General features: G+C 48.2%; 1 protein-coding gene across 1 annotated transcript; it reads right to left on the bottom strand.

The window, feature by feature from the left end:
• Window positions 1-181: 181 nt before the first annotated feature.
• On the bottom strand, window positions 182-12,443 carry SLC25A19 (solute carrier family 25 member 19). Its single transcript, XM_019745499.2, has 7 exons — window positions 12,302-12,443; window positions 8,883-9,052; window positions 8,542-8,697; window positions 7,130-7,300; window positions 4,831-5,014; window positions 4,037-4,167; window positions 182-1,919 (listed from the first exon to the last, which is right to left on the bottom strand). Exons 2-7 carry the CDS (start codon window positions 9,012-9,014, stop codon window positions 1,737-1,739), a joined length of 957 nt encoding a protein of 318 aa, XP_019601058.1. The 5' UTR covers window positions 9,015-9,052; window positions 12,302-12,443; the 3' UTR covers window positions 182-1,736.
• Window positions 12,444-14,569: the final 2,126 nt, after the last annotated feature.

Here is a 14,569-nt window from a genome sequence, read left to right on the forward strand (position 1 = left end):
GTGGCAGGAGGACATACATTAGGGGCTGCAAAAGAACTGCCTTCTCCCTTCGCTTAGACAAGAAGTGTTGAGGGTGGTTTCCTGGTGCCAAAGTTCTGTTAAAAGAGCCACCAAAGTGGTCACCAGAAAATGGATGAGGAGAACTCTCACCTTTAGCAAAAGAAACCAATGAGCGGAGAGATGAAGAAAATAAAGTTTACTTCATAGGAATTTCATAAAAAATACATTCAAGCAGCTGCCTCCCTGCGGCCCAAGCCTAGGCCTTGAGCTCCAAAAAGCCTGTGGGCGTTGGAGTGCCCTCCAGCCAGTCTGGACCTTCATAGTCAGCAGCCAAGGGCAGGGAAGCTCCAGGATTCGGGTTCCCAGACATATCACAAAGCTCCAGGCCAGAGCCAAAATAGTAATGATGAGAAAAGGGCCCAGGATCTCTGGGGAAAGAGAGCCATGACCCACCAGGCCAGCTACCAGCTGGTGTCTTCTTCCTAAGTCAGAGCACAGGCTAGAGCCACAGCCCAGAGATCGAAGTCCTGCATAGAACTCGCGTGCTCTTCCATCCTAGCTCCCCTGGGGAGCCAACCCCACAGGCCAAGCGCCCCTCGGGGCTGGGGAGAAGTGGATGGAGAGTGTGGGGGCTGTTCTGTAGTTTTTCTTCTCTCATACCCCTAACTGAAGCTTCTCCTTGTGCCTATATGGAGATCTGTTGTGGGTTCCTGTGCTCTGACAACTCCCCTGGGTACCAACTGCGCCCTCAGCAGGCTGCCTGCCCAACCCCTTCCTTCCACCACCCCCTTCACAGGGCTGCTTCAGAGCTCTGGCTCTTCTGGGGTTATAAAACAGACACAGTGCCATGCTGAGCTGAGAATGCTGAGTGGGCAGCTGATGCCAACTGGCCCAGCTGTAAGTTCTCACTCACCGTGGGATCAAGGAGCCATCCCAGGTAGACTGGAGAAAAGGGCTGCTGCCTTTCCCCACCTCCTGTCCTCCACAAAGACGCCTGCTTCCTGCGAGGCTGCTGGTATCTACCTCCCCTAGGGCCCGGGCTGGGTCCAGTCCTGCCTCGGCACAGAAGAGCCTGAGCAGTGCAGCTACAGACACGAGGGCTGAACATGGAGGGTTAGAAAGTGACCCATGAAGCTTAGATTCCTCCCCCAGAACTAGAACAAAGCTGCCTGAGGGATGCAACTACTCAGAAAAGTGGAATTTAAGAAAGGCTGAGATTCCTTCCCTCATGCTTCGTGAGGAGGGATGTGACCTGGAAGCGAAGATGGAGGATTAAGGTAAAAGGAATGTGCTTTTAGCTTTAATGTCTGTTAAATAAGTTGGTGGGAATCAGAGCCCAGGTGTGGGAACCAGACCCCTGCCAAGGGCTGAGTCCCCGCCTTCCCACTCAAACTGCGGCTCCCCCAGAGCCAGGAAAGCTCTTGGCGCAGAGGGCTAAAAAGTGCGGGACAGCAGCTGCTGGCAGAGGAGTAAGGGCCTGGCAGAGGAGAAACTCTGACCTCCTTGTGACTGGAATGGCTGGGATCCCACAGACCACATCCTGCAGTCCCCCCGCCCTTCCAGTGGCATCCAAGCTGGTGGGATCAAGGCTGCGGCCCCGCTCACATGCGCAGGACAGCTGGCTTGGACAGATGGACTGGGCACCTCTCTGTGCGACACAAGATTGTAGATCAAGTCTTACTTCTTCCAGGAGGTCGCCTCCAGGGAAACCTCAGGCCACCTTGACGCCATCAAGGCTAGCTGTCTGCCTTCTTCATGTGGTGGAAGAGGTTACAGAGGAACTCATACCAGAAGAACACGAAGCCAGTGGACAGGGCAGCCTTCAGCAGGCTGGGGGACAGGCCCTTGAAGAAGCCCCGTGCCCCTTCCTCCCGCAGCACCTGCTTGGCACAATCTATGAGGCCCTCGTAGCTTCGAACCTGGGGAGAGGAAGGTTACCCTGGTTGAAGAGAGAGGTGATGACAACATGGATGTTGGCTCTATTCTTTTGTCTACACCGGGGGTGTCCAAACTGCGGCCTGCGGGCCAACTGCGGCCCATGAGCCATTGTTAATTGGCCCGCAGCAAATTCCAAAAATATATTTAGTTTACTTAAATAAACCAGGTGAGGCAATACGTACTTCACCTCGAGTGAGTGGCCCGGCTGTTTGTGTATTTTACCGAATATGGCCCTTGGTGAAAACCGTTGAAAGAAGTTTGGACACCCCTGGTCTACACAATGCCTGGAACATCCTAGCTCCCGATAAATACTTGCTGGATGAAGGAAAGAGTGCAAAAAAGAGGGAACAAATGAACCATTCTTTCTCTTCTCAGTGGGCTAATTCAGACTTAAGAGTTGAACTGCCTGGAAATCAGCACTGGACAGAGCTCCTTCCTGCCCAGTGGACTCCCACTGACTGGCTCTTGAGAACTCAGTGAGAGCTCTGGACACACTTCCCAGAGATGCCTCTGACCCTTCACCCATCCCTCCTGGGCAGTAGATCTGAATCTGGCCCTCGTTAGCTCTTAGCCTGACCAGTGCCATGCCTGGCCTTCCCAGTCTGTTGCAAGGAACAGCTCTGGTCAAGCCTGGTTCCCTTCCAAAAGCTCCAGTAACTCCTGATGACGACGATGATGATGGTGACATTATATAGAACCAAGTCCAAGCTCTGCAGCCTGGTGTTTATGTGGCCTCAACTTCCCTCCCCGACCTGCACTTGTCCCCCACCGGCCCCCACCTCCAGCCACACCGGCCCACACTGGTCTCCAACAGGAGCAGGGCCTCCCCCCTCTGTCCTGGGCTCTCACCAACTCTCCCTCTCCAAATTCAAACCGTCCTTTCAGAACCAGTTGGTTAATGGAAAAACGTTATGAAATCTTGTCCACAACCCCATTTTTGTTAAAATATACACGTGAGGGGTGGCCAGTTGGCTCAGTTGGTTAGAGCGTGGTGCTGATAACACCAAGGTGGCTGGTTTGATCCCCACATGGGCCACTGTGAGCTGTGACCCCCTTAAAAAAAAAAAAAAAAAATATATATATATATATATATATACACACATATACATATGTAGTTTCATTTCTTTGCATAAACTCATACACGAGTCTGTGCAAAGAAATGAAACTACATGTACATTTGCATCAACTACATTTATGCAAGGAAATGAAATTACATATATATGAGTTTATGAAACTACAGCCAAAAGTTCTGTGATTATCTCTGGGTGGGTGGTGTTGGAGTTACATGTGCTTTTTATCTTTCTTTCTAGCTTCTTGTCTGTCTTTTTGTCTTTCTTTTGTCTGATTTCTCTAAAGTCTTCTACAGAGAAACTGTACTACAACTATAAACCCAATTCTTTCTCTTCCTCCCTTCCTTTGCCATCCCTCTCTTTTGACACCTGTCAGGCACCTTTCTTCATGTTTTGTCATCCCCAGGCTCACAGGTTCTGGAGGGGAAAGCCCTGGAATTACCCACCCTTGCCTCAACCCCACCCACTACTGACTACCACTGTGGCCTTTCGCAAAATGAGGGCTCCAGGAGTGGGTGAAAATCCAAGGTGTGAAAATCTAAACAGACTAAGGAATGACTACCAACATTAGAAAACTACCTACAACGGGGCTTCTCTGAATGATAAACCCTTCTACTGCATTTAAAATATAATTTTGTTGGTCAAACTTAATGCACCCCTTTCCAGGAACACCTACAGCACAAAGCAAAGACCTCATGCACCAGTGTGAGTCTCCTTCTCCGTGTTCTCTGATATGTTAGAGACCTTTCTTATGTGAGTCTTCTCTTCGAATGGGATGAGTATTCGTCCCAAACTGAACTCGACACTTTTTAAGAGCAGACACAGGGAATTCTCCTTCGCCTGGATCTTTCCACAGTGCCTCACATACACAGGGCTTTGCGTGGGGCTTTCCCATGTGCTCGGGGATCCCCAGGGACAGGCTGGAGGTGAAAGCACGATGGGGGGCTAATGGGCAGGAGCTGACTCCTGTTCCTTCATGTGTCCAGTGTGGGGCAAGGATCAGAGCTGTTTGCAGGGGGACAGCTCACCTGGCCAAAGGTGACTCGGGCCTGCTCAAACCCTCTGACCTGCAGCCGCTTCTTGAAGAGGTCCAGGGGGTACGTAAGGGTCTTGCTGATCACTCCAGCTCCACTGCCACAAAGCAGGTTTTTGAAGTTCCCTGAACCAGAGAAGTAGGATTGAGGGGAAAAATGAGAAATGCAATCTAGGGTAGATGACTTCAAGGTCATGAGGTCTAATGCTCCACCATAAAACAAAAACCCACAAGCATCCTTGCTCTCAGAGGAATTTAACCCAGGAGAGAGAACCAGACTCGGCCACTTTTGGCAAGAATGACCAAGGACTGCAGACTGGATAGGCTGGTGGCAGAGGGGGAGGGGTGTGAGCCTTTGCCTGTGCTGTCCCCAGTGGAGGGAATGGGCCTCTGGCTCTGCAGAGTGACTCAGTTCAGGCCTGAGAGGGAACAGGATGCCCCGCCCCCTCCACATCCTCCCCAAACGAAAACCAAACAAAACGCACAGCCCAAAGCAGGCAGTCTGCAAGCTGGACCTCTGACAAAAATCAAAACCATGGCCAGTAGGTGGAAATAAACGTTGATGACGCCACTGATGGGTGTGGCAAGAGCTGGAAGAAATAAGGCATCTGTAAGCAGCTGGATTCTTTTGTTTTGTTGGCTGCATTACAGAGCCGGGTTCAGAGAACTGTGGTGTCTAAGCTTCTGACAGGAAAACTTTATTTCCTATGCTATTCAGAAAGAGACATTATAGCTTGGGAGGGGGGTGAATGGAGACCCAGGTTCCCCTGGGCGTGAGGGCTGTCTCACCGTTTTTCTTTCCTTCGCTTGGTATGACCCACTCATACATGTGCTTCAAGGAGTTGTAGAAGGAGAACTGGAAGCCGGCGTAGGGGAAGATGGCGATCAAGGTAGGGTTCAAGCCTTTGTAGAAGACCAAGGGGCCTTCCGTCCTGTACATAGTGGTCACGGCGTCCCGCAGGGTTTTATACACCTGGACAGCACACATGCAACTCGAGTGAGTGTGGCAGGCTAGTTTCAGCTCAAGAAGACAGCCCACCACATGTACTTCCCCTTGCCTCACACCAGCAGCCACCAAGAGGACAAAGAAAATGCTAGACAAAAATTCCAAGGGTGGGGTTTCCCAGCGACTCTCCTTCGAGCTATTTACATGACTGACACATCCACAGGACTGCACGGAAGCACGTGTCCTGTGGCACAGAGGGAGACCAGACGTCCACCCTCAGGTGACTGGGTATATAAATTACAGTGCACCTGTTTAAAAGAATACAGGAGCGTGGTGTAACTACTACAACAGGAGGAAGCAATCTGTACGACTGACAGGGATTAATTCCCCAAAGAGGTGGTACAGGAACCCAGCAAAATGCAAAAAAGCAGGCTCCTGGAAACAAACATCCGCAGAGATTACCCGCCCCCAGGGTACAGGTATATCGCAAAGCTAGCTCCCTCTCGCCCTGGCCCCGCCCCATTTCCCTCCAGGTAACTTATGATCACTGTTCCTTGTTTCCTGGGTATCCTGGGGCTTAAATGATAAAAGTAAGGACACCTCCAGGAAAGCAGCACAGAAAGATAAAAAGAGCTGAAAATGGTAGCGAAAAGCTCAATCAGAGGATTAATCCAGGATGTCCAACTGACATGAATTCCAGAAAGAAAGAAAAGAGAAAAACAGAGGGCAGGCCATTGTGAATAAATAATTCATGACCATTTTCCAGGAATGAAGAACAGGAGTGTCCAGACTAAAGGGTCCTGGATGTACCCATCACAGTGAATGAAAGAGACCCACACCAGTGCACATCACTGGTACATTTCTAGAATGCCAGGGATCAAGAAAGATCCTAAAAAAAAAAAAAAGAGAAAGATCCTGAAAACTTCCACATGGGGCCAGGAGATGGTTTTACATAAAGGATCAGTAATCAGAATGATTCTGGACTTTGGCAACACTGAGGGCTACCTAGAATTCTATTCCCGAATCAGCAGTCAAGAGTAAGAGTAAAATAAAGGCATTTTCTATCAAGGCTTCTCTTGGGAAACTACACCTTAGAATGTGCTCCATCAAAATGAGGGATTAATCAAAAAGAGAAGACATGGGATCCAACAAAAGAATCTTAAGAGAACAGCTGGCAATAGTCCTAGAGTAAACAGGCTGAAGCCAGAGGGTACAGTGGACCAGACTGTCACCAGTCAGCTTTCTTCATCCCAGCAGCCACCATGTTGCTGAGGTTTGTCAGTCCTCTCCATCTATAAACACCCTTCCCCTCAATCCCTCTGCTCAGTTACCGGGGCCCCTCATTTCATCTCTCCTGCAGGGCTGTCTACTCCAAACCTCTATTTTCCACTGAAGTGGATCTAGCTCTTACATACAGAGCGATCTAGCTCTTATTCCCCGATTGTTTTCTTTCAGACTGTTCCCAGGGAACTTTGTCCTTCTCAACCAAAAACGTCATCAGGATTATCTCCTACCAAAAAGCCTCTCCTGACCCAGGTTCTCCACCCCAGGCAACACAAATGATCCACTGCAATTATTCTTAACTGGTCCCCGGACCAAATTCTTAAGCTAAGCATCATTTCCCACCAACAATATCTTAAAGCAGAAGGGAGACAGTAGAAAAATTATTCTTTCTTGGTTGAGCACACACGCACACACACAAACACACAATACTATTCTTATGTCCAGGAAACAAAGATTATGGTGGAGAGGTCTACTTCAGGGTTTAATCCCTCACTTTCGCTCAGCAAGTTTTCCCTTGAGTCTGGCCCAATTATCCCATTTCCTCTAGTGCATTCTTTGTGGAAACCAAAAACACTCTCAGAATAATACAACTATAGGACTTCAAGTCTCCCGTTCCCAGAAGCCCTCCCTGTCCAGCCACTGTACAGTTTCTGTTCTGAGTGCCCCCTGGAGGTTCTGTCTCCCCGGTGAGGCTGTGAGCATGTGCTCGGTGCTGAGCACAGTTACAGGTTTCACTAACGGACGGGTGATGGACTGCACACCCCCGCCTTTCCCAGCTTTGTTCCCTCTCGGCAAAAGGGCCCCAACTCCTGGGCCACCTTCCGTTCCCCGGGCCCCTTCTCTGGCTCAGCCACTCACCCTGGGCTCACCCTGCGCTGCAAAGCGGGTGCGCAGGACGTCCACAGGATGCACGGCGAGGGTGGCCACGCAGGCAGACAGGCCGCCGCACACGAAGTGCACGGAGAAGTCGCGGGGGTCACGCACACTGGCTTTGTGCACCAGCTTGGTCAGCATTTCAAACGACAGAAACTGCAAGAGCATGGGACAAATTTATTGACAGACACCCCCCAAATATACTACCCATGACCCAGGTGGGGCCCAGTCCTAGGGATGAGAAAATCATCTGCTTGAGCAGGGACAGAATACAAGAAACGCGATTTTGTGCAGCTCCGATGCCATTTGATACTCTATTGGAGTTGAGCTAAATACCCAAAGGGTTAAGAAAATAGATGAGAAAAATTCTGTATCGGAAAATTCGACTCATTAACTTAAGTTTCCTGGGCCTTGGGAAAAGATGGCCACTATCTGATTCTCAGCAGGGGACCCCTTCAGTGCAGTGGGCAGTGGCATAGTCTGAGAAACACTCTGGCCTGGAGCAAAAAGTCTGTCGGGAAAATTCTACAGATTCCATATTCTGTGGTGTTACCCCCCGTAGGCTCAGATCTCCTTCCAGGCAACGTAAGACGGCTCGGGTTTTGAGAGCACACGTCGGCGTACTTATTCATCACGCTGCAGCATCTGTGTGCCAGGCGTGGAGATGGGATGGCAGGGGCACATCAACCCGCTGCACGCCTGGCCTGAGCACTTGCTGGGATGTCATAGGAAGAGTACATAGGGACTACGCTGGTGCTAGCTGCCCAGGTGGGAATCCTGGCTCTGCCACTTTCGAGCTAGCGACTTCAGTTGGGTTAGTTACTTAAGCTCTCTGCCTCAGTCTTGTTGTCTGTAAAACAGGCATGACAACAGAACCTACCTCAAAGGACTGCTGTGAGGTAATAGATGTAAAGTGCTTAAAATAGGGCCTGGCCCACAATTAGCACTGTACAAGGGCCAGCTGTTACCACTACCACTGCCACTGCTGAACAGCCAGGGGTCACACATACACCATGAAAGAAACTGGCACTCAGCTGAAGAATGAGCGAACAAGAGTCAGGAAGCTGGATTCTAATCCTAGCCCCACACTTACAGGCTGTGTGGCCTCTGGCAGCTCACTTAACCTCTCTGATCCACATAATACTCTACCTTCCTCATAATGCTGCTGGGAAGTTCAAAGGAAGCACTGATATGAAAATGCTGGGGTGGGGGCACATGGGTAAAGAAATGTCTTTGGTACAGCTCAGTCTCTGTCTTCAATTTGTCAGGCTGGTTCCCAGTTAAGACAAATGAGAAGTGTGAAGACCGCCTCCTGCTACCCTACCCCAGGCAGTGTCCCAGGGCACCTCCACTGAGCAACTTGACCCCAGGGGCCTGGCGGTTCCCCTGCCACCTACTTGGACAGCTCCATAGCCTATGGAGAGAAGCTGGGCCGGGATGTGTCCCTTCCAGAATGCTGTTGGGCCCTCCTCCTGCAGCATCTGTCTTGCAGCCTGTAGGATCCCATGGTACTTTGCACTGGGGTCACTGGGAGATAGGCGCTCAACCTGAAGCTAGGAATCAAAATCGAAAAGGTCACCACAATAGGGGCGGGCGTGGGTGAGAAGGGGAAATTTCAGAAAAGGTAATGGAGGTAACAAACTGCTTCTCCGTGACAAAATTCCAAGTTCTCAGGAACTGCTCTAGCAAGAGGGAACTTGTCCTCCAGCCCATTACATGAAAAATGGGGGAAAGGTACCTGGAAACGAATCTTGATGACATCCAAGGGGCTGATCAGCGCCCGGGTGATAAGTCCAGACACAGACCCAGCCACTGCCACCTCGAAATTGGAGATATTCCTGCCATCTGCTTTGGGGTCATAGCCAACCATCCCTGCCTCTGGCCCATACAATGTCCATCAGCTTCAAGCTAAATGCAAGAGACATGGAGTAAACACCAGAGAACGTTTTTAGGGTCTCTGCTCACATATCACCTCCTGAGAGCACCTCCTGACCAACCATCTGAAACAGCGCCCACGTCCCTTTATCCCCTCCCCCGCTTTACTCTTCCCTGTAGCAGTTGTATACTGGACATTTATTCCATACATCTGTTTCTTCTCTCTCTCCCCCACTAGAATGCAAGCCCATGAAAACACGGCCTTGGTCTCATTTGTCCATCCCTGTGTTTCCAGGGCCTGGAACAAAGCCCCACCATAGTAAGTGCTCATAATATTTGTTGATTGAATGAGTGGACTTAGTAAGGAAATCGTTCACTTCCAGAGATCAATTGGCTTTCCAAGACACCAGCTTTATGACAAACTCCTGCCTGGGTGAAGTCCCAGGGTGCGTCAGTGTGAGCGCAGAGCTACTCCTGCTGAGTGCTGAGGGGGGCTGTCAGACATGCAGGTTCCAGGAACGGAGCCTGGGGTTCCCTAACAGGCCCACAGGATCCGAAGGAAGAGCCCAGCGAGCCCTGAGCCCTTTTGAGTCTCCCTTCCCCACCCTCTGAACACACTTCCGGCCCACCCACAACAGTGGAGCCGTGGTCAGCTGAGATGATGCTCGCAGGCACAGCTGATCCCTGCTGACCTCCTCACCCCGACCCTGGACCACTCTCAACCGGGGGGGCTCAGTGCTTCTCACCAGTTCCTAGAAATGCTGCTGGAGTTCCTGTCTACTCTCCTTGCCTTTGCACTTACTGTTCCCGTGTCTGAAATACAGCGCCTCGTGCTCTTCCCAAGGCTGGCTCCTCTCATCCTCTAGGGCTCAGCCACAGAGCATCCCCTCTAGGAGATGCGCTTACATCCATTCTAGCATTCACAGCACTTGCTGCTGTGTGTTCTGTCCCCTCCACCCACAGGAGGGAGGCTCCCTCGGCCTCCTTACAGCCGAATCTCCAAAGCTTATCAGCACAGTGCTTGCTTGGCACATCCCAAAGACTCTAAAAACAATTAATGAATAAATGATTAAAACCAAGTAACTTTTCGATTATAAAAGTGACACGACCTTGCAAAAAGAGAGGGGGGAAAACCCACCATCTTCACACTTTTCACTTTACGTATTCCTGTCTGGCTTTTTTTCTGTACATGGTTTTTAAAACAAAATATCATCAGCATGATTCCATGTGACTACACAATCTTCATAAACATCATTTTAAATGGCTAAATAATATTCCATTGGTTAGCTATGTCATAATTTGTTAAGGACTGTGATTTTTAAAATATATGAATTTATTTTTTAAATGTCTAATTTCATTTTTATCTAGAGCAGGGTTTCTCAACCTCAGCACTAATGACATTCTAGAATGGAGAATTCTTTGTAGTGGGCAGCTGTCCTGTGCATTGTAGGATGTTTAGCAGCACCCCTGGTCTCTGCCCATTAGATGCCAGGAATACCACACTCCCCACAATCAAAAATGTCTCCAGATATTCACAAATGCCCCCTGGGGTGCAAAACTGCCCCTGGTTGAGAACCACTGTTCTAGAGAAATAGTAGCACGGGTGTGTAAAATGGCATGTATTGCACCACTGTTTGTAAAACTGGTTATGATGCAAACACTTATCCAGGTTGGGACAGCTAAGGACACTAAGTCACATCCATCTCATGGAATACTGTGCAGCCATTAAAAAGAATGAGAGCTATATAACACTTGAAAAGATGTCCAGATAGAGTGAAACATGAAAAAAAGCCATTTTCGGAATACTATGTCTAGTATAACCCCAAAAGAAAAACAGCAAGACCTATATATGCTCTGTATAGTTGTATCACGCCTGGGGGGAAATCTGTGACGACACACACCAACAGGTTGGGAGATTACCTTTGGGGGGAGGGTTGGCAAGACGGAAGGGAGATCTCTCCCTATATTATTTGGATTGGCTATGGCATCCCAAAAAAACCCCAACTGAAACTAAATATAAAGTGCTTTTAGAATTAACCTAGCTCTTGAATACCTTTAGGAACAGGGATAGCAGTGCCCCCAGAGTGACAGTCTTCACCCCACCACTGATTCTTTTTCTCTTCTCACCCACCCTGGAACTCTGTCCACACTTCTTCCTCAGCACCAAAGTAGTGCTCCAATCCATCCTCAAAACCAACACATTTCCATGGGCCTCTAGCAGCAAAGTATTCTAAAGTAATAGTTTATCAAAAATCTAATGATATGAACCACCCCCACCCAGATCCCTGCCAGGAATGTGCCCGTTTCTTGGTATCTTCTCCGATTCCTTCAAAGGAGGGGACCTGGTCTTTCCCATCCACTTTGTGACATTAATTAACTAATAAGAAAAAGCTACTTCTCCCTGGGCACCTGTGAGGAGCAGTTTAAACATGGGGCAGGCGATTGAGAGGCAAAGCCTCTCTGCAGGTTCTCCAGGGGGCTGCTCAGGTCACACCAAGCAGGGTCAGTTCACTGCCCACGGATGGAGGGAGGCATTTCTACAAATAAGCTGCTCTACATAACTGGACATAATTCTAGACCTCAGATCAAGCCTGAGTTCAAGTTCTGCCTCTCTCATGTACTTTGGGCAGGTTTATTTAACCTGGGCTCAGTTTTTTCTTCCGGTAAATGGGAATGATGTCTGCCCTGCCTAGCCCAGACTGCTGCCAGGATGAGGCAAGATACCACACGTGATAAGCTTTGTGAAAAATGTAAGTCTTATACAGGTGAAAGGGCCGTTTAAACATAGTCCAATGGAGGCCTTACTTTCTCTGCTGCTCAAAATTTCCTTCTTGTACCACTAAGTCTTGATATTTACCTAAAGAGAAAAGAAAAATGAAATATAATTATATGCATGATATATACAATACAGCGCCGAGAAAATGGGGGCCGCTGGTGTGAGTGGCAGGGCGAGTGGGGTGTGGGAGTTTGCCTCTTCTCTTATTGCGGAAGTCCCTGGCGTTCGGGTTTGCAGGAGCCCAGCCGCCGTGGGCTTGAGTGCTCGTGTGCACACGTGTTCCGCTAAGGGTCTCTGCAGATATCCCCGCATGTGGACAAAGGTGCCCAGGTGTGCCTCAAGGCGTATTTTTTTCCTCCCCGAGTTCGAGAAGATGCCCGCGAGGTGGGCACCCGCGTGTATAGGGGCCCCGGCTGTGTACGGGTTTTTGCCTCCTGTGTCCCTGAAGATGCTTCTCAGGTCGAGCATGACACACGTGCGTACAGTCCGGGCCCCCGGGTGAATACCTGTGGGTGTGTGCTCCCTCCGGGGACAGAGAGTGCAGATCCCAGAGCCGACTGCTAGAAGGGCGGAGGTAGAGGTCACTCAACCAGCTCGGAGGGAGCCGCCCAGCTCCCCTTGCTCTTCACGCTCTTCACGCTCTTCCTCTTCTCCTAATCTTGACACAGCAAAACCCAACGGCTCTCGGCAGTAACTGACGGGCCCCTGAGCCAGTCACCATGCAGTTTCCGACAAAACTGGACCAATGGTGGTCCAGTTATCAGCCAGCGAACTCCTCCCGCAAGGTGTATATGGGTAATGTAGTCCTTCGCAAGCAAGGGTGTTCCCTTGTGATGTGCAGAGCCTCCTGGGAGATGTAGTCCGGATGCACACGGATATTACCCGTGCGTCTGAAGGCAACCGGTCTCCAAGCCCGGCTGCGCGGTTCGGTTCGAGGTCTCCGAGCCCAGTGGCTTGTGGCACGGATCAGCCTGCGGACGAGTGGAAGGTTAGGGAGCGCTGAACTTGACCGGCTTTCTTCAAAATACACGTAGTCCCAGAACTGGATTACATAAATTGGAAGAAAAGGAGGGTAGCTTAGCAAAAACCTGGAGGACATAGGGGAAAGAATAGATGGATTTTTAAGACCAGGAAGATGACGGCAAAAATATAGAGGTCTTGTTTCCCCCTAGGGTTTATTATGCATAACTTCTCATTATAAGATATATAGAGACACATTACAGAAGATGTAGAAATGAAGGGGGAAATGACTCATCGTACTGATCTCACGCAAATAGTGTCACCGTTTTGCAAGACTTTCTTCCCGATTTTTAAATTGCATTTTTCACACTAGTGCAATCATTTTGACGCACAATTTAAAAACATTTCATCCTACACAAAAGTAGAGAAAGTCGCCTAATGAAACACCGTATAGTCATGACTCAACTTCAACAGTTAACCAATTCATGGTCAATCTTGTTTCCTCTATACCTGCACCTACGCCTCTCCTCCCCTCCAACATAATTTTGAATACGAGACATCCTATTATTTCATCAGTAAACATTTCAGAATGTATCTTTAAAAGGCAAGCATTCCCCTTTTAAAACATATCCCCCATACTATCACCGGCCCCCAAAAAAAATCCCAACAATTTCCTAATATCAAATATAGAATTAGCGTTATATTTTCCTTATTGGGCTATAAATAGCAGTTTTAAATTTTTAAATTAAAAAATTTTTTTAATTTTTAAATTTTTAATTATTTTATTTTATTTATTTTTTTTTTTTTAGCATTTTAAAAAAAGTTTTGTCTGAATCGTGATTCAGACCATACACTGCAAATGGTTAATATATTTCTTACGTCTTTTTAAATCTTTGGTTTCAACATCTTCCTCTCTTTTTTGCTTGCAATTTCATTTCCTTTTCATTTTTTCCCCTTTCTCTTTATTTGTTGTTTAAGAAATTAGGTGGTTTGTCCTGCAGAGTTTTCTGTGGTCTGGATAATGCTGATGCATCCCCATGCCGTTGTTTTAACCTCTTCCTCTACCCTTCTGTGTTCTCTGCATATTGGTAGTTAGATCTAAAAGGGCTAATCAGGTCAGCTGTGATTTTTTTCCTTTTTTTTTTTACAAGACTATGTGATATCGTGTACTTCCATGAGGAGAATCATAATGCCTGCATGTCTCTCGTTTTGTGATGTTTGCAGCTATTGATGATCATTGCATTGATGAGAGGTTGTAAAATGGTGATACCATTTCAGCATTTATTAGCCGGAATACCTATGAAGACATCCCTTCATTGGCTAATTGATTACATGAGATTCATAGAAGAAATGCATGATAGATGTGTGATTCTTTGCCTGTCACAGTTTTCCAAACAATTTATTGGTTCCCTAGTATCGCCAAAGGTTATTGATCAATGAGGTTTATTATTATTAGCATTATAAACACATATTTTATCTATCGTTATGAACACATAGATTTAAACATATTTGTTCTCTCAATCCACTGTAGTCATTATCCTAATTGAATCTCACACTTTCCCATCTTTGGCCAGTGTGTCCTATTCAAGTCGCCACCTGTGTCCTTTTGACCAAATGACGTTTCCTTGCTTTCTGGTACAACAAAATGTAGGCTTATCACAATTTTTAAAATAGCTTGATTGAGGCATGACTGGCATACCGTTGACTACAGGCATTCCACGTGAACGGTTTTATGTTTTGACGTGTAGTGTACATCACAAAATAGTGAACACACGCGTACCTCGATGACCCCAAAAGTTCCCTCAGGCCCTTTT

Source organism: Rhinolophus sinicus, linkage group LG15 (assembly GCF_036562045.2).
Source record: "Rhinolophus sinicus isolate RSC01 linkage group LG15, ASM3656204v1, whole genome shotgun sequence".
NCBI classification, from domain to species: domain Eukaryota; kingdom Metazoa; phylum Chordata; class Mammalia; order Chiroptera; family Rhinolophidae; genus Rhinolophus; species Rhinolophus sinicus.